At 38.7% G+C, this 20673-nt stretch overlaps 1 protein-coding gene across 1 annotated transcript; it reads right to left on the bottom strand.

Moving 5' to 3' along the window:
* Window positions 1-1962: 1962 nt before the first annotated feature.
* Window positions 1963-18888, bottom strand: LOC133367896 (olfactory receptor 13G1-like). Its single transcript, XM_061591983.1, has 2 exons — window positions 18562-18888; window positions 1963-2919 (listed from the first exon to the last, which is right to left on the bottom strand). Exons 1-2 carry the CDS (start codon window positions 18886-18888, stop codon window positions 1963-1965), a joined length of 1284 nt encoding a protein of 427 aa, XP_061447967.1.
* Between the last annotated feature and the right edge of the window lie 1785 nt (window positions 18889-20673).

Below are 20673 nucleotides of genomic sequence, written 5' to 3'. Positions count from 1 at the left end.
AGTGCCAGAGGCAGGAAGTTCAACAGTCTGGACTGAGGCAGAGCCAGCGTTTGCATGCATGATCGAGCCTACTTAAGCTGACTCATGAGCAGCACCCAGTTGCTGAGTCAATGTCTATCAGGCTGGTAATATGCCACCAGCAATGATTCCAAACCATGCAGGCCCCCAAGAGCCCACCAACAATACTGCCGCCGTTCCATACTCCCAGTTCCAACTCTGAAGAGCCTGTCAACAATGCTGCTGCCACTCAACCACCCATAAAGTTCCTGTGATGACCTCTTTGTGATGACCCCTCCCTTCCCGCCTTGCTTACTGCCAACATAGGTCACCATGTCAGGTCCACAACAAGATCCTCCCTGACAGAGGTGTCCTGCTTGGCATTGCACAAGGCGGAAAATAGAATGAGAAAGGGTGCAGCAGAGCTTAAATAGCCACCCTACCCCACCCCCTGCATAAAATGGTGTGTGTAGCCATGCCGCTGCCAGGGGCTCTGAAGCCACACCAGGACTTCTCCTGGCATAGCTGCAAAGGCCTGTGGCCAACAGAGCCTTCTTGGTCTGTCAGCGGGGTGGGAATTCCCTCCTTCAGTATCTATCTCCATTAGGGTTGCCAGGTTCCTGACCTGAGACTGATCCTGTATCTTTAGGAGAAGGGAAAGTCAGCCACGTGCAGGTGTTCTTGCGACCCTGTAATGAGAAAAACCACAAGGTGGAATTCATCCTTGCCCCTGGACAACTTTTAAAGATACAGAAGACCTCTTGGAGGCTGGGCCTGTCAACCAAGACGTCTTCTGTATCTTTCAAAGTTGTGCAGGGGAAAGGGAGAATTCCACCTTGTGGTTTTTCTCATTACAGGGTTGCAAAAACATCCGCACTTGGCTGACTTTCTCTTCTCTTAAAGATACAGGATCAGTCTCAGGCCAGGAACCTGGCAACCCTAATCTCCATCCCTTTTTCCTCCTCTGTGGTCTGATCCACACCATACATTTAAAGAACATCCAACTTATATTTAAAGCACATGGCTTCCACCAAAGAACCTTAGGAACTGTGGTTTTCCCCCTCACAGATCTACACATACTCAGCACTCCTAACAAACTACGGTTCCCTTTATTTATTTTTGAGGGAATCCCTGTGCTTTAAAGATATGGTGTGGCCTGCCCTCCCTCAGCATGTAGCAGGGAGTGCCAATATTTTTGGGTCCATGGACACATTTGCAAACTGGAGAAACTGTCATGTGCATCACACACACACTGCAGCCAAGCACACACTGCAAACGGTTTTACTGGCTAGAAAAGAATGCTCTGTGGATGCCAAAGAAAGCCTTGGCAGGTGCATGTGTGTCCACAGCTGCAACATTGTTGACTCTTGACATGTATCAAGGTTGGATTTTCTACATGGAGTACAAGAAAAGAGTATGTGGCAGTTTAATAGGAGCAGTTATCAGAATCTGGCTTTTGGGAGCACTACATATTTTTGTGACCATGACAAGAGGGTAAATAAATAAAGAGGTCATGATCAGTCACTTCTCAGGGCAATGAGAGATTATAAATGGAATTATGGTGGTTTCATGCCGCAGAGCATTTATAGGCCCCAGGCTTAGGAAATAACAAGACAAACATAGTCAGGGACCTTAGATATAGGACACATTCAAGAAACACCTATATGTGGCAACCACAATGTTACTTATGAATAATTCCTGTCATTGAGTCACATGGTTTTCACTTCAAAATAGCAGCCAGTAATGAAGATGTATGCATTTTCAATGAAAAGTTATTATGCGTACAGATTGAAGAATGCCTGGATTTACGTTCCACAATAGATTTCCAGTCATATGGAGCATATCTTGGTGCATATGAATAATCCAACAGTTTATTTCGGCCAACTTTTCTCCTGTTCAACTCCTCCCACTAACAACAGCAGCAGCAGCAGTGATGTAATAGATCTTTGCAGATTAAGCTTGAGGTCACTGGAGCAGCTTGCCTCTTCCAGTAATTGTCTTGAGTGCCTCTTTTACTTCTTTGTTTCTCAGAGAATATATGAGTGGATTCACCACTGGGGTTACCACTGAATAAAGGAGAGAAACAAATTTGTCTTTGTCTAGAGAGTAGTCTGAGCTGGGCCTTATATATGTGTAAATGACTGAAGAGAAGAAAAAACTGACTACAATGAGATGGGAGGAACATGTGGAGAAAGCTTTCTTCTTCCCTTCAGTGGAACGGATTCTGAAGATAGCTCTCAGGATAAAGCAGTAAGATGTTAGTGTTAACCCACAGCTACTAACCCCAATGATCACATCTGCCACAAAGGCCATAATCTCATTCAGACTGGTGTCAGAGCATGAAAGTTTTAAAAGTGGGGGTACATCACAGAAGAAATGGTTGACTATGTTAGAGTTGCAGAAGGAAAGTTTCAGCAGAAGTCCAACATAAACAGCAGAACTGACCATCCCAGCAAGCCACGCTCCACTAGCTATGCCAACACACACTTCCTTCTTCATGATGACTGTGTACTGCAAAGGATGGCAGACAGCAGCATAACGGTCAAAAGCCATAAATGAGAGGAGAAAAAGCTCTGTTCCCAAACACCATACGAATAGAAACAACTGTGTAATGCAGCCATAACAAGAGATGGTGTTTCTGTGGGTCCAAAGAGTCTGGAGCAATTTTGGAGTTGTAACTGAGATGGACAACACATTCACTAAGGATAAGTTGATGAGCAGGAAGTACATGGGAGTATGGAGTTTCTTGCAAGTACATATGGTAAAGATGAGGAGGAAGTTACTAGCTAAAGCAGTAGCATAGATTAATGTGAATACCCCAAAGAGAAGTGTCTGTAATTCTGCAGAGCAAGTTAGACCGACCAGTGTAAACTCCATAGTAACAGACTGGTTCTTTATTTCAGTCTCTCTGATGCTGGTGTCCTAAACAGATAAATTGTATTGTAAGTTGAATTAATTATCATAATTCATACATAGTCCATACCTTTCTTTTTCACTCACTCTCTTTTCTTCCCACCCTTTCTCTCTTTCTGTGCTAAATGGTGGAAATTGGCATCTGTTTGACTTCCCCAGTCATTTGCAAGTTTATGGGAAACCAGTCTGAAATCTCAAAATGTTGACACTGAGATACAGTTCCATGCAATGTTAATTAGAAATAAATCCCATTGACATCAAACAAGCCCAACACAGTCTGGCCTGTTTTCCCCCAAGAAAAGACACATTGGGGTTCCCATTTAAACAGGGACCCAGGAAATGTCAAAAGATCATCATGATCAACATTTTCTTACATTTGTCATTCCTTGATGAGGATTTACTGACAATGTGGTCGAATAAACTGTCATTCATTCATTCATCCTTGATGAGGATGAATGCCACAAAGGGTCTCAGCGAATAATCTAATGTTCAACCTGGTATGCATCATTTGTAAGTAAATGTGAGCATTTGTTGAGACATACTGAACATTTCCCCAGTTTGGAAAGTCTCTGAGTTCAGATTGATTCTCTATGAGCTGATTAATTCACTATATCTGACTGAAAATGTAATGTGGTGTGTATGATTTAAAACAAATTAACAAATAGGCTTTGTACAGGCAGCTATATCAATCTACTCAGGGAAAGCTGATCAGGTGAAGTATCCTCTGAATGTGTATATGGATATAAATATTTAAAGGCTAATTCATCATGCATAATCATTTGTTAGCAGTAGGTTGCTATGGGGTGAGCTTCACTGAACATGGTGGCACTTGTTTCAAAGAAAACATGCATAGGATTGCAATATTTGAGGTGGTATCTTACATCATTTCTCTGTTCAATTCACCATGTTTTTCATTCCAATCAGGTTCATTTCACCATGCTTTTTGGTTAAACCAGTTTTTTAAAAAAGTTTTATTAATGAAATAGATAATAACAGCAACAATATCCTCAAATGAAATACAAAGGAGCTGAAAACAAATCAAATTTAAGTTTACATAATTAATTTAATTTAATTAATTACATAAGAGTAATTTAAACAAATGAAAAGAAATACAATGTAGTTATGTTACTAAATCATCTAATTATAATTCACACAGTCCAATTCTTTTTTAAATTAAATTTTTTTCTACAACTTCTAACAACTTATTTATAACATTCTGATATTGACTTTTCCAATTTCAATAATATTTAAAATTTTTCTGCTGTTCCAATGAAACTTTTTTTTGTAACATGTCCCTTCTAAAGCAGGAAATAAAGTTAAATAATAATTATGGTAATAGTAAAAATTTTATTTATTTATTTGGTTGGTTGATATCCTACCCTTCCTCCCAGTAGGAGGTCCCCATTATTTATTGTTGTTGTTGTTGTTGTTAAGATAAAGTAGTATAATATAACATGTTCTTTCTAAATCCTTTTCCTTCTGCATATTAAAGTCATAGTATATCCTAGTTTGCTGAAAACAATTCAAAGAAAACATACATTAATGGAGAGATTCCAGTGGCTAGAGATGGTTAAATACTGTCCCACTTTTGCAATAGCACATCCCTAATTGAATTACTTCTAATTTCCATATTCATTCATTTAACTCAAGGGTAGGAACCTGTGGCCCTCTAGATCTTGTCCATCAGCTTAGGCTCGCATGGTCAATGGTAAGGGTCCAAATAACATCTGGACTTGGGAGTTTCATTTGCTCTAAATTTGAATGGACACTTTGATTCCACTGGGTCACTGCAGTCAACAAGCTGCTGGATAATAATAGTTGATACTAAACACTACCAAGTCACCATGTTTGCTTTTGTTTTGCTGTGAACATGCTTCTAGGAATTTTTGCATCCAAATAAAGTGATAAATACAAGTGTGAAGAGTTTAGATGGAATTGTTAACAGAATGGTTAATATTTTTTTTTAAAAAAAAAACACTCAAGAGTACAATCCAGTCCCACACCCCCGTTGGCAGAGCTGTACAGTGTGGTGGGGACACCACCACCTCTGCACCCTGGCCATTCTTAACATCCGTGGTAGAAGGGGAGCAGAACAGTCAGGCCATGACTGGGGTTGATGGCATTACACACTGGCCCTGAGACTATTTCGGAGTACAGCAGTTCCCTTGCTAGCACAGCCTTGCTTTGGATTATTTGGTCTAATATTAGGTTTTGTGAGTGTTTGTAGCAGCATTTCAATCTGCACCCTAGAAAATATTCAAATCTACCAGGAGATGCTTCAGCAATAGTCTAGACTGCAATAATAATTTATATACTATAAGCTGATAGCAAAGGTTTGGTCTTACTGCCATCAGTGTGAAACATTAGTCATCCTTAACTAGTCCCATGATTTCAATAGGAAGTACATGTAAATATCTTAAGTCTGCATCCAGCCCAAGGATTTGGTTTCTTTAATAAGTGTGTATAGTGTCTACCACAACACTGAGACTATTTTAGTAAAACAGATGAAACAGGCTCTGCTGTCTCCCCTCCTCCATACACACACAACATTTATTAAGCAATCCCTGAAATACTCTAGTGGGGCATCGTGTTGGACCTGCTTTTCCCAGATCTGGGAGGATCATCCAGTGAGAAAGAAGCTTTCACTGACACTTTAGCCAACACCGGAATGAATGTGTGCAGATATATTGTGACATATTGAAGTGCTAGGGGGACCACCAGTGGTGGCTTGCCTGGCTGCATTTTTAGCCAGAGAAAGGGTGTGAACATTGGGTGGCATGACACTCCCAGTAAACTTTACACTTGAGATGTGCTTTTAGAATGCCACTGCAACTCCAGGTGGACCCTGGGACCTTTGATGGAGAGAAGGTGTGTGCCTGTAAATAATGCCCTGGAGAGACAACATCTTCAGACGTTAAGTGTGTTAGCTGTGTACTATCACTGGTACTGCCTACAGTGGATAAAGTAGAACCCAGAGGTAGCGCAGTGGACAGCATTACTTCAGGCTGGAAGTGTGATATTTTGAATGTTCCCTCACTTTAAAATAATAATGTAAACTGGGTAGAGATCTCTTGATTAAGCATTATAGAAATCCTGCATATCAAATCTTGCATACTAATTATAATGTATAATAAATTCCAGCTGGATGAGGCATAATGCTATCATGGCACTAAAAAAAGACTCTTTTTAGATAGATAGATAGATAGACAGACAGACAGACAGACAGACAATTCTCTGTTCACCATCTTAGAAACTAAATACCACACAGCTAAAGTAGAAAGATGAATGCTATGTGTGCCCATCTGCCATCACTGCCTCTTCTGACTACCAACACTTTATGGCTTGCATCCTAAAACATGTTAATTTAATGTAAGGAACTTCATGGAAGAGAGCTTTATTGTTCTGACCTGTACAGACACCTGCATCCCAGGAGGGCCAGGAATCCTACAGAATGCTGTGAGAGAAGGAATGCTAGCAGAGGGGGGAAATCACACAAGGTCAAGCTTGGATTCCAACAAATTAACACAAGAAATCTCATGGAATTAATGTTTCCTATCCACTCCAGCCCCAGCAGCACCCTGAACCCCATTCCAAATTGTTCCAGAGCTCCCCTGACCATCTAGAGAGGCATTGTGGGATATCCAAGTGATTGTAAGATGACGAGAAAGAAACATATTTTGATCTTAGCCTTTGCATTCCATGCATTCCATGGTATGGTATGGTGATGGTGAGGAGCAGCCAAGTCCTGTGGTTTTGTACTGATATAGAAAACTGAGATGTACCATCTTGCTTGCTATAACTACATTAGGAATGGTCAACAGATAATATGCAGGCCATTCAAGCCTCCAACGCAATGTTACACATATCTATCCCAGTGCTGCAGATCTCTACCAAATGTTATTGAAAATATGGTAGAACTTTGTGCACCATGTTAACATGAGGGGGAAGGGTATATTGAAAAATAGAACAAACTGCAACATAACTATGATAAAAAACAAATGACATATTTTCAACAAAAATGCATAAACCAATATCCACATTTTCACAGAGATGTTGTCATTGATATATCTTACTTACAATGATCCTAAAGTCAAACAATTGATTTAAACAAAGAAAATGAAAAAAGTAAGAGAATAAAAGTAAGAACAATAAGCAAAAAGATAATAAAAATAACAAAAATAGCTAAGTGAAGTTTCATTTATACAGTCTTAGTAAATTTCATATATTGGCAGTGGAAATTGTATAGATGAAAATAGGATCATATAAGCAAAAAGAAATGATGCTGAAATCTCAAAACTGCAACTTGTATGCTAGAGATTTATGAAAAGATGCCACCTTTCAATAAACATGTTAGAGGCTGCTTACCCCTTGTTATTTCTTCTATAACAGGTAATTTTAGGGTTTGTTTTTTTAAAAAAGTTACTTCTATTATATCACTGAAATATTCAAGCAATTTTGATTTCCAAATAGCGTCAATGACAAGCCTATAAAAAGTTCCAGTGCCAATTTGTATTTAACTTCTTGGAGACAGATTTTGGAACTTCATGTTTTCACCACCACCACCACAATTTAAAATAAAGTATAATTCAATTCAGTGTTTAAATTCATTTTTATTTAATTAACACAAAGCTGGTGCCTTGTCTTGCAGGTGGAAGAATCTTGCGGGGTCTAGTTCAGATAAGATGGAATTAAAAAATTACCTTCATTCCTCTCTGCTGCTGTTTATTTTTTCTTGGCTGTTTTCTTTCTTTGTATAGCCTGGAATTATGTTCTCTTTCAGCATCTGGAAACCTCCAGAGCCACTTGCCTATCATTAATCTGAACAATGCTGACAACTAGTTCCTATCCTGTTGTAGATATATTTATTGTCTTAATAAAGCCATGGCATTTCTGGAATCTTTCTTTTAATCAAATAGTGGGACTATTGGGAGAAAGACCTTTGAGGCATCCCCAGGAAGGTGAGAAGTATTCTTACTACTGCTTATTTCAACTTTGGATGCATTTTCAAATACCCAACTTATCTTTCAATTTTCAGAGAACCAACTGTTCATGTGCAAGCACCCCTGTTTTAGACAAATTATTAACTCTCCTGCTGAAGCCTAAGAAACATAAAACTGCTTAACACTGGCTGGATCATGACATTAATAGTTAGGCTGTCCAACACACAAACACTCTTCTCCTTCTCCTTTCTACTACTACTACTACTACTAGTAGTAGTAGTACAACTACAACTACAACTACCCACACTTCACAAGCAAGCCCCAAGGCAGGTTTACAACCATTTAAAATTCAGTATTAAAAACAGTTCAAACAAATTACAGTCATAAGAATGAGGTTGGTCCTCAAAACAAATCTCACGTGTCAAAGGCCAAGGTAAAGAGATGGATCTTCAACATTTGCTGAAACTGTAAAGTGAAGGTGCCTGATGCATCTCTGTGGGAAGGGAATTTAACAACCTAGGGGTGCCAAAGAAAATTCTTTCTTCTGGGCCACCCCCAAATTTCTGAGGGCGGAGGGACTTGAAAGGAAGTTGTGTTTTCTGACCTTTTCAGGGCCTGTAGGGAATAGGGTTGCCAGGCCAGAAGCATCCCAAACCCTGAGATTTCAGGGGTGGGCCCTAGTGATGTCACGGGGTGGGATCCAATATGATCCTTAAGCATGATATGTTAGACAACAACCACAGTTGCTTGGAGCATACTATTTAAAAAAAAATTCAATTGAAAAAACAGAAATCTTAGCTAAATGAGGGTGTTCCTAGGTCCAGATGGAGTGACACAATCATTCCTTCTCACCTGTTTAGTGAGCCTAGATAGGGATCATGTAATCTAGCCTACTTGCTTCTGGCAAGAAGGGTTTAAGTACCCTCAGGCCAGGGCAGTTGCCAGAAGGCCATTGTAGGAAGAAGGGAGCCTAATGTTGTAGAGTTGTTACATGGGAACACTCAGGAGTAAAGATGGATGTCCTGAAGGCTGCAATTCTAAACACGGTTACTAAGGGAGTAAGCCCCATAGAACTCAACAAGTAGATGCTGTTGTTACTTCTGAGTAAATATGGTTTGGATTGTGCTGTTGGTAAGACCTAACTAGGAATCCTCTGCAAAGAGATCAACATTATTATTATTATTATTATTATTATTATTATTATTATTATTATTATTATTATTAGTCACCCATCTGGCTGGTTGACGAGCCACTCTGGGCAACGTACAAGATAAAATACATTGAACATTAAAAATTGAATTTAAGAACCCAACAGTAAAACTTAACCCATTCCAAAGGCCTGCCGGAAAAGCCAAGTCTTCAAAGTCCGGCGGAAGCTCATCAAAGAAGGGGCATAGCGGAGATCATTTGGGAGAGAGTTCCATAGGGTGGGGGCCACTGTTGAAAAGGCCCTCCCTCTGGTCCTCACCAGCCTTGCTGTTTTAACCGGTGGGATCGAGAGAAGGTCTTCTGAGGCTGATCTTGTTGAGAGGCATCCCTGCCGATGCTGGAGGCGCTCCTTCAGATAGACTGGTCCAAAACCGTATAGGGATTTAAAGGTTAAAACCAACACCTTGAATTGGGCTCGGTAAGCAACCGGTATCCAATGCAACTCCATTAACACTGGAGTGATATGGTCCTGCCGGCAGCTGTCTTTGATCAGACGAGCCGCTGCATTCTGTACCAGTTGCAACTTCTGGACCGTTTTCAAGGGTAATCCCACGTAGAGCGCATTACAGTAGTCTAAGCGAGAGGTGACCAGGGCATGTACTACTGGTGGGAGCAGATGGTTGGGAAGCTAGGGGCGCAGCCTCCATATCAGATGGAGTTGATACAGCGCCGCCTGGCACACAGTCGAAACTTGAGCCTCCATGGACAGCTGGGATTGGCAATCCCCTGCCTGGAATGTCCTGCCTGCCTTTTAATGTGGATGCTCCAGACTTCTTTACATCCCTGATCCTTCACTGCAGATAGAGGTTTGGGAAATGGGTAAGAGTTAAGAAGATTCTCTACTCTTTCCTGCCTATTCTGTGGGCTGCTATAAACTCACTTTGACAGCTAACACAATTCCAGTGAGTAATAATTGACAGAGATAAAACACATGATTTGGTCTTTCTTCAAATTCAGTAGCTTGGGAGCAACTTCCCAGTATGTGAATTCACTTTTATCACTAATGGCAAGAAATAAGCCATCATGCAAACAACAAGGTGCATCATCAATGGATTTAAAGGAATTGAGCTGAGCACATGGAACCATTGATATTGCTTTTATGGAGGTAAAAGAGTAAGGACAGAGGTAAATAAAATGCAAATAGGAAAGAAAAAAAAGACAGTGATGATTCCCTAAATGCAATACCATACCATACCTACTGGGAGGAATGGCAGGATATAAATCAAATAATAAATAAATACCAACCACAACAAGATTCCTAAGACTAGGGCAGAAAACTCAGCATCCCACAACCAGTCAGAATTCCTAACGAAAAAACAGAACTAAAAAAAATCCTGGCAGCCAATCAGCCAAGGTCACAGAAATACTCATGCAGCACAACCTGACCCAAGGGCTCCAGTTAGTGCATAATGCTGCGGCATGATTGCTGACATGAGTTAGACCCTGTCAGCAAATATTGTCTCTGCTCTGAAATCTGCACTGGCTGCCAATTTGCTACCAGGCCAAGTTCAAGGAGTGCTTTCCGTGTTATGGGTGCCACACAGTACTTGCTCTATTCTTGTAAGAAATGGATCCTTTAGTGTGGCAGCACCTACTCTTTGGAACTCCCTGCCTATTGACTTTAGGTAGGCACCTTCATTTTACTCTTTCCAACACCTGCTAAAAACATTATTATTTTTAGACAAGCCTACCCAGGCATGTAAAAGCTATTATGCTTTTTATCTGTTTTAAACTCATTGCTGGTTTTATTATTTGGAATGTTTTAAAATACCTGTTTTTAACTGTTTTCCCCAATAGTTTTATAGTTTTAATTCCTTCTGTAAACTGCTTTGAGGTTTTCTACAGTAAAGTGGCATATAAATGTTGGAAGTAGAATACATAAATAAATTTCAAAGTCACTGTGGCCCTTGGGTCTCTTTCCTCTTTTAGGAACAAAGGAATCTCCCTTATATTGTCTCAGGCCATGTGGTACCACCTAGGTCGCTACTGATGACATGAGCTAGCATTGGCTCTTCAGGATTCCAGACAACAGTCTTTTTACAGACATTGGATTTGGGTCTTTGCATGCAAAGCATGTGCCCTACCACTGAGCTACAGCATTTCCCCTGCTTAATAATTATCTTTTAAAATTGCTCTTTTAACTTCACTAATGAATGCACAACATACCTAGGGCAGATCCACACCATGCATTTAAAGCACGTTCAACATACATTTGAAGTACATGAATCCCACCACAGAATCATGGAAACTATAGTTTGTTAAGGGTAGGTGGTACTACAACTGTGAGGAAAAACTACACTTCCCATCATTGGGGGGGGAGTCATGCATGTTAAATGCGAGTTGGATGTGCTTTAAATGTATTGTGTGGATCTGCATTAATTCATAAACTTTGCCTGCATATAAATCATTTTAATTAGTTTTTAAAATGGAAATCTGCTACAAAGTTTACTTGGTAACCATGGTTTATTCACTATCTCTCAGCCTAATCTGTCCCTCAGGGTGAAAACAATGGAGGAGGACCATGACTACCCCAAGCAAGAAGGGCACACAAAATGTAGAGAAAATAATATTGTACAACCATAGTGTAAAATCAGATACCAAAGATGTTTTATTATTTACACAACTTGTAAATGTAGTGCAATCCTAAGATGTTTACTCAGAAGCAAGTCCCAATGTATTCAAACAGGGAAGCGTGCACAGAATTGCAATCTCAAATGATAAGGAACTTCACTCACCTAATCCAAATTGGGCAGCTATAATTAATATTTAGTAATTTAGTAAATAAATCAGGGATGTACAGAGCTTTTTTTAAAAAAGAAACAAAAGAAACTATAGGATAGATCTCTATCCTAAAGGGTTTATAATCCAATAGGAAAGAGACTGTAGGAAGGTGAGAAAAGTGCAGGCAGGGTCAAATAAAGGAAGACAGTATTTCAGTTTGAAGTACATACGTATGTAATCATTTTATTTCTTTAGCAATATGCCATTGCAAACCAGTTTGAAGTAGTTAGGCATAGAGTAGAGCACTGGATTGGCTTATTATTATTATTACTATTTATTATTATTATTATTATTATTATTATTCCAAAGGGATTAGTGGAAAGATGGGGTTGAAGAAGAATTTGAAGATGTTCTTGGAGATAGCTCCAAGCCCAAGGGACCATAAACAAGAAAAAAGCAGAGCAGTTTAATGGAGTAGATATACAAGTGACTGAGGGTGCTGGAGCTGAACAAGCGAATGCCACATATTCAGATGTGTTGGGATAGAACACCAAAACAATAATGCTTGGGGCACCATGTTGGCTTCCCCTGCCCCACACTGATGCTCACTAGTGTTTCTCCACACACTCCTTTCTTTTTAATTGGCTAGAATGTGACCTTGAATGGTGACAATGCATCTTGCTTACCTGGATGAAGGATATATAGATGTGTATGTATATGTATGGAAACGTTTGTGTGGCTGCTGAGGAGCATTCTGGTCGCCATTCTTTCTGAGCAGGGGAGTCACATAGACAATAGTGAATAGAACTGCTGTAGCAGACTGAACATGTGCCAAGGATACTGATATCGCAGGAATGCACAGAGGAGGGTGGCTGGTGCCGGGGGCAGAGCATCTCAGTACCATAGAATAATTGGATGAGACTGTTGCCATGGCTATGACTAATATAGGGGTATATATATGTCTGTACCCAACCGCCATTTGAGTCAAGTTATATACTTTGCTGAATAAATAATCTTAAAGCAGGTTTTTGGCTTTGTTATTGAGTCTCCTCCAAAAAGAACCTAGTTGTAAATTCCACAACACTGCAATATAGCCAAGTGTACAAAAGTCACTTCTATTGCTCTACTCACTTTTTCCTCTAGTCACTTCCACTTTGCTTCTGGCTAAACCCATCATGGAATATGGCCCTTCGAACTTTGTTTATGAGGGAATGCAGCCTTCAGGCTAAACAAGTTTCACCATCCTTCTTTATCTGTTTTTTTTTTATAATCCATTTTCCATACTTTGTAAACCACTTCGAAGCCTACTTGGCATTAGGCCCCAAACCGCAGAGAGATGCCTCCTTCCCTACAGACCGTCTTTGATGTTAAAGTCAGAAAAGGTGGCCCTCTTTGTAGTCCCACAACCCTCAGAAGTTTGAGGGGTGGCCTAGGAGAATAAATTTTTTATGGCAGCTCCTAAATTATGAAATTACCTCCCCACAGAGATGCATCTGACAGCTTCACTTTACAGTTTTCACAAATGCTGAAGACCCATCTGTTTTCCCTGGCCTTTGACATCTGAGATGTGTTTTGAGGACCAACACTATTCCTGGGACTGTAATTTGTTTGAACTGTTTCTAATACTGAATTTTAAATTGTTGTAACCCTGCCCTGAGCCTGCTTGTAAAGTGTGAGTAATAATAATAATAATAATAATAATAATAATAATAATAATAACAACAACAACAACAACAACAACAATAATAATATAGGTGTGTGTGTATGTTAGACAGCATAAATATTAGTATCATGATCCAGCCAATGTTAAGTAGTTTTATGTTTCTTAGACTTCAGCGGGGGAATTAAGCATGTGTCTAAAACAGCGGTGCTTACACGTGAACTGATAGTTCTCTGAAAATGTAAAGATAAGTTGGGTGTTTGAAAATGCACCATATGTTGAAATACAGTAGAATGATTGCTTATCACCTTCTTGGGGATGTCTCAAAGGTCTTTCTCCCAACTGCCCCATTATTTTATTAAAAGAAAGATTCAAAAAATGCCATGGCTTGATTAAGTATATATATATATATCTAGAACAAGATAGGAGTTAGTTGTCAGCATTGCACAGATTAATGATATGCCATTGGCTCTGGAGGTTTCCAGATGCTGAATCAGAAAATAATTCAAGCCTATACGAAGAAAGAAAACAGCCAATAAAAAAATAAACAGCAGCAGAGAGGGATGAAGGTAAAATTTTAATTTAATCTTAACTGACCCAGCTCCCTCAAGATTCTTACACCTGCAAAACAACGCATCTAACTTTGTCTTAATGATCTAAAATTTTAATCTAAATACTGAATTTGAATTGTACTTTATTTTAAATTCTGGTGATGACGGTGAAAACATAAAGTTCCAAACGCTGTCTCTGAAAAGATTAAACACAAATTGGCATTGGAACTTTTTACAGGCTTGTCACTGATGCTAATTGGAAATTGAAATTGCTAGACATATTTCAGCAATGTAATAAATTTTGGGAAGTAACTTGTTTAAAAACCCTAAAATGCTAGAGTTACCTGCTATAGAAGAAATAACAAGAGGTAAACAGCACCTAACAAGTTTATTGAAAGGTAGCCTCTTTTCATAAATCACTAGAATACAAGATGCAGTTTCAAGATTTCAGCACCATTTGTTTATGGCCCTATTTTCACCTATATAATTTCCCTAGCCAATATATGAAACTTATTAAAGGCTATAAAAATGAAACTTTATTTAACTATTTTTGTTATTTTTATTATCTTTTCCTCATTGTTCTTATTTTTTTGTTAGCTTTTTAAACTTTCTTTGTTTAAATCTATTGTTTATCTTTAGGATCACTGCAAGTAAGATATTCAATTGAAACATCTCTGTGAAAATGTGGATATCGGCTTATGCATATTTGTTGAAGAATGATATGTTATTTATTTTCTTATCATAGTTATGTTGTAGTTTACTCATTCTTCAGTCATTCCTTCCCCCTCATATTAATATGGTGGGCAATGTTCTTACCATATTTTCATTAACATTCGGTAGAAGTCTTCAGCATTGGGATAGATATGAGTAACATAGGGTTGGAGCCTTGAATGGCCCATATATTATCTGCTGACCATTCCTAATGTAGTCATGGAATAAAGGTGGTATATCTCACAGGCCTTGGCTGCTTCTCATCATCACCATACCATTCCATGAACAGGCTAGGATCATAAGATATATTTCTTTCTCCTCATCCTACAGTCACTTGTGTACCCCAAAAAGCCTCTGTAGATGGTCAGGGGATCTATGGAACAATGTAAAATGGGGCACAGAGTGCTCCTGGGGTTGGAGTGGATAGGAAACATTATTTTCATGAGCTTCCTTGCATTAATTTGTTGTAATCTAACCTCAACTTTGTGTGATTCCTCCCTCTGCTACCATCCCCCCTCTCATAGATCCCTGACCCTCCTGTGATGCATCTAGCTATCTAATTAGTCTCTTTTAAATGCTGTGATAGTATTATCCCTGATCCACCCAGCATTGCTTAATAAATGTTTTGTGTGTATGGGGAAGGGAAGACAGCAGAGCCTGTTTCATCTGTTTTACTAAAATAGTCTAAATGTTGTGGTAGACACTATACACACTTTTTAAACAAACCAAGTCCTTGGGCTGGATGCAGACAAGATATTTACATTTATTTCCCATTGAAATCATGGGACAAATTAGGGATGTCTAATGTTTCGCACTAATGGCAGTGAGACCAACCCTTTCCTACCAGCTTATAATATATGCAGCTGCAGCTGTAATGGTTGAACTGAGCAGACTTTTGCTGAAGCATCTCCTGGTAAGGTTGGGCATTATCTAGGGCACAGAATGAAATGTTCCTACAGACAGAAAACTTAATATTGGGCCAAGTAATCAAAAACAAGGCTGAGCTGGCCAGGGATCTGCTGTATCCCGAGGTAGTCTCAGAGCCTGTATGTAATGCCATCAAGGCTTACTGTTCTCCCCTCTTCTACCACAGATGTCAAGTATGGCCAGGCTGCAGAGTCTCTGCCACACTGTAGGGACTAGGTTTACCAGATCTCTGGCTTTCAGCTGAAGACTCTCGATTTTGGGGGTCCTCTCCAGGTCTCTGGGTGACTCGCATTATTCTCCAAACTTTCAGTTTCTAGGTGGTCTGGTTCTTGAGACATACACAAAAACATCAGCCGCCCACACAACTTCTGTTAGTTGCTCTAACTTCTGCTCTAATCCCTGCCCTTTCATGTTTTTAGCCAATAAGTGAAGTCAGGGTTGTGATTGACATTAGCAAGGGTAACCTCATTTCAGGTTCTCACAACAGTTTCATTTTCCTATATGTCTCACATCAAGAATTCAGTAAATATATAGCTTTCAGCTGCATAAAGAGTATTTTCTCTGTAGAGGGTTGGGACTTGCTTCTGAGTAAACATGGATAGGATTGCACTACAACAGAAGATCACAGCAGGATCTTGGCAGGCATAAAGGTGTACATGTAAGGTTTTTTTAAAATACTTGAAAATGATATACTATATGTTTTATTTTTCAAATAATTTTTGAACAGAAGTTTTAGAAAGTGTACATGCTTCATTGCTATACTTTTCTAATAAAGGAGTCAAACAAAGTCTAAGTTTTACAGGACTGTGGAAGAGAGCAGCTTATTTGTCTTATTCATAACCTGTTTTGTAAACCTTCCAAATATGATTTTTTTTCTGGGAGTAAAACTTTAATGCTAATTCCACATACTTGGGAGCTAACCCCATTGAATTCAGTAGGACTTACTGTTGAGTAGACATGGTTAGGATTGTGCTGAAAATCAATGGGACTTTTGAGTGAACATAGAAAAGGATTGTGTTGTAAATCTTTCTGTCCCCATCTGATCCTTTTTTTAATTTAAAGCAGTAAGGCAGGGCTTACATAGGTGTCATTGCTTTTATTTGGCAGGAAACTAATAGTTCTAATAGCCAACTGGTTTTGAGGTGTATGTATTTTTACATCTCAAGTGTGTGTGTATATAGAATATTTCCAACAATCCTGTGAGGGACAGTTGGAAACCAAGGCAGGTCACAACAAGAAATAAAGCCATTTAAAATCCAATAACTGTAAAACAAATATAAAACAGTTTCAAAACAGCTTAAAGTGGAATGATTCTGAATTTTGGATTGAGTGAGTGAAGTTCCTTATTATTAAATTGGAGTCCTGTGCATGCTTCCCTCTCTGAGTAATATATTGGGACTTGCTTTTGAGTAAATATGCATAGGATTGCACTATAAATATCTTTACAGGTTGTCTAAACAATAAACATCTTAGACATTAATGCTTATATAAATATTTATTCATACTATGTCTTGATATGCATCTGATTTCACACTATGGTTGTAAATGATTATTTCCTCTATATTTTAAGTGTGCCGTTCTTCCTTCAGGTGGTCATGGTCCCCCTCTGTTCTTTTCACCATGAGGGGTATGTTTATCTGAGAGATGATGTTTATCCCATGGTCACCAAGTAAACTTTATAGCTTATTTCCTTTTTAAAATTTAATTAAAATGATTTATACATAGGCAACTTTTATGAAGTAATGAAGCATACAAGGGCAGATCCACATAATACGTTTAAAGCACACCCAACTCGCATTTAAAGCACATAACTTCACCTAAAGCATCCTGGGAAGTGAAGTTTCTCCTTCAGAGTTATAGTTACCACCAGACTTAACGAACTACAGTTCCCAGAATTCTGTAGTGGGATTCATGTGCTTCAAATGTATGTTGAATGTGCTTTAAATGCATGGTGTGGATCTGCCCTAGTATGCTGTGCATTCATTACAGATTTGGAAAGAGAAGTTTTAAAAGATATATATATATATTTAAAAGGGGTGTAGCTCAGTGGTAGGGCACATGCTTTGCATGCAAAGGTCCAAAATCCAATCTCTGGAAAAGACTATGGCCTGGAATCCTGGAGAGCCAATGCTAGTCCATTTCATAAGTACTGAGCTAGATGGTACCAAATGGCCTGACAGTACAAAAGAGGAAAGAGACGCAAGGGCCACAATGACTCTAAAATTTATTTATTTATTTTATTTACAACATGTATATGTTGCTTTATTGTAAAAAAGCTCAAAGTGGTTTATAGCAGGAATTAAAAGAATAAAATTATTGGGAAAAACAGTTAAAGTCAGGTATTTTAAAACATTCAAAATAATAAAACCAGCAATGAGTTAAAACTAGAATAAAAATAATAGCTTCTACATGCCTGGGTAGGCTTGCCTAAACAAAAATACTTTTAGAAGGTGCCAAAAAGAGTACAATAAAGGCACCTGCTAATGTCAATAGGCAGGGAGATCCAAAGTGTAGGTCAATCAATTCAATCAATCAATTCAATTTATTCGACCAATGGTCAGCGTAATAAAAGAAAATAGAAGACATGTGAAGACATATCATGTACATACCATACAGCAATATTAGTATATCAATAGATAAATTTTAATTTAAAAGAAATATAAAACTAATATAAAACAGCATAGCCATAAATATTTATAAGTCAATTTAAATTAGATGTCGCTAAAATTAATTAAGAAGACTTTTTTAGAATATTAGTTCTAAGGCTTTGAGCAATAACACTAAATTTTGCCACATGGAAAGTTGCTTTTGAAGAAGTATCTCCAAGGAGATATTCCATCCAGAAGTGCTCAGACTCATGTGGAAAAGGAGATAGCAAAGGAGTAATTAGATGGTATCTTGGAGTTTTGTATAGAGGACAATAAAGAAGTACATGAGTATTGTTCTCAACAGCTCCCTCTCCGCAGAGACACACTCGGTCTTTATAAGGTATTTTGGAGAACCTGCCGTTCATGACGGCTGAAGGTAAAACATCTAAGCAGATTTGGGTAAAGGCTATCCGATGTTTAGGGATTTCCAGATTTGTTAAGAATGGCATTGAATTAAAGAACTTTGGGTTATGTCTCTGTTTTTTAACTAATAATAACTGATGCTGGTAGTCGATATCTATCAGGCGTTGGCGTATACTAATTGTTGCTGCTTCGAATCCCATGGTAAAAATGAGCTGGGGTGAAAAGCCAATTTTTAGAAGTTTATCCATCACTAGACTTGCCCAGGGAGAGTGGAAATTGTCTTTCAAAATATCTGGAGCAAGGCCAGTAGGATTTAGAGTAAGCTTTAACCAGGTTTTGATTCTTAGAAGCCAAATTTTAGTCTCTATTGATTGAACTCCAGTTTATAATCTGAGAATGTTATTTGGGACACATGAAGGGATTGCCATAATAGATCTCAGAAAGATGGTCTGTATAGATTCAAAATCAGTAAATTTCAAGTTCTTATTTACCTGCGAGCCGAAAGTCAATTGGGGTATTACTTTAGCATTAAAAATTTTTATGGCTGGTAAAAAAGCTTGGCCACCTTTGGAGAAGTAGAAAGTCAATAATGCTTTCATCGATCTCCTTGCATTAATAATCATAAGTTTATTGTGGATCAGATGGTTCCCTGTCGCTTGAAAGACATATCCCAAGTACTTTAATGATTTAACTTGTTCGATTTTATGCCCTTGAATCTGCCAGTGTTGTTTGTTTTTTTCCCGAGGGAAAGCTATTATTTTTGTTTTTTGATAATTTATCGTCAGCATTTCACTATGGCAGTAGGTTGCTAATTTATTTAAAAGTCATTTCAAGTCGATTGGAGTTCTTGAGAGTAGAGCTATGTCATCAGCATATAAAAGAATATTTCTTGATTTCTTAGCTAAAATGGGGGGCTGTAGCTACTGGTGATATATTGTCTACTATATCATTGATATAAATATCAAATAATATAGGAGCTAGAACACATCCTTGCTTAACTCCCTTAGTCGTTGGAATTGGGTTGGATAGAAGGCCATTGGCACTACACCTTACTTGTAGGAAGGTATTTTTATGAAGACCATGAATTAAGGCAATAAGGCGTCTGTCCATACCTAAATGATTTAATTTCAACCAAAGGCGGGGGCGAGAGATTGAGTCAAATGTGGATTTGAGATCTACAAATGCCGCATAGAAAATTCCACCCTTTCTGCCCGCATACTTATCAATTAAGTGGTGGAGCACTAATATGTGGTCAAAAATTGATCTATTTGGACGGAAGCCAGCTTGTTCAATCGCCAGTATATCATTCTGGTCGATCCAGTCATTCAGTTTTATATGCAGATGACCTGCATATAGTTTACTAATTATATTTAGTAAACTGATCAGCCTATAATTTGCTGGATCATTTGCAGGGCCTTTTTTGTAGATAGGTACAATTGCGGCCAATCCCCAATCGTTTGGTATTTCTAGGGTAGAATCTATGTATGTAAATAATGAAGCAAGGACAGGGGCCCACCAATTTGCATTAGTTTTAAAGAGTTCTGGGGGGATCTTGTCTGGACCAGGAGCTTTATTTGGTTTCAGTTTTGAAATTAAATAAATAATTTCTTGTATGCTAACTGGGGGCCAGTCCAGCACACTCTCATTCATTGTATAATGCATTGGGCTTGGATCTATTCGGTCTAGGTATAAGTTAAAGAAATATGATTCCCAAATATGAGGTGACACTTTTGCAGACAAAGTGTAGGTGCTCCTATGCTAAAGGATCACTTTCTTGCAAGAGCAGAACAAGTACTATGTGGCACCTGTAACATGGAAAGCACACCTTGAACTTGGCCTGGTAGCAAATCAGCAACCAGCACAGTTTTCAGCAGAGCTTGGAAAAGTTACTTTTTTGAACTACAACGCCCATCAGCCCAATCCAGTGGCCATGCTGGCTGGGGCTGATGGGAGTTGTAGTTCAAAAAAGTAACTTTTCCAAGCTCTGGTTTTCAGAGTAGAGGCATTATGTACTGATAGGGTCTCGCTCATGT

Source organism: Rhineura floridana, chromosome 11, assembly GCF_030035675.1.
Source record: "Rhineura floridana isolate rRhiFlo1 chromosome 11, rRhiFlo1.hap2, whole genome shotgun sequence".
NCBI classification, from domain to species: Eukaryota; Metazoa; Chordata; class Lepidosauria; order Squamata; family Rhineuridae; genus Rhineura; species Rhineura floridana.
The sequence above is the reverse complement of the archived record's forward strand: the minus strand, read 5'-3'. Positions and strand labels throughout refer to the sequence as shown.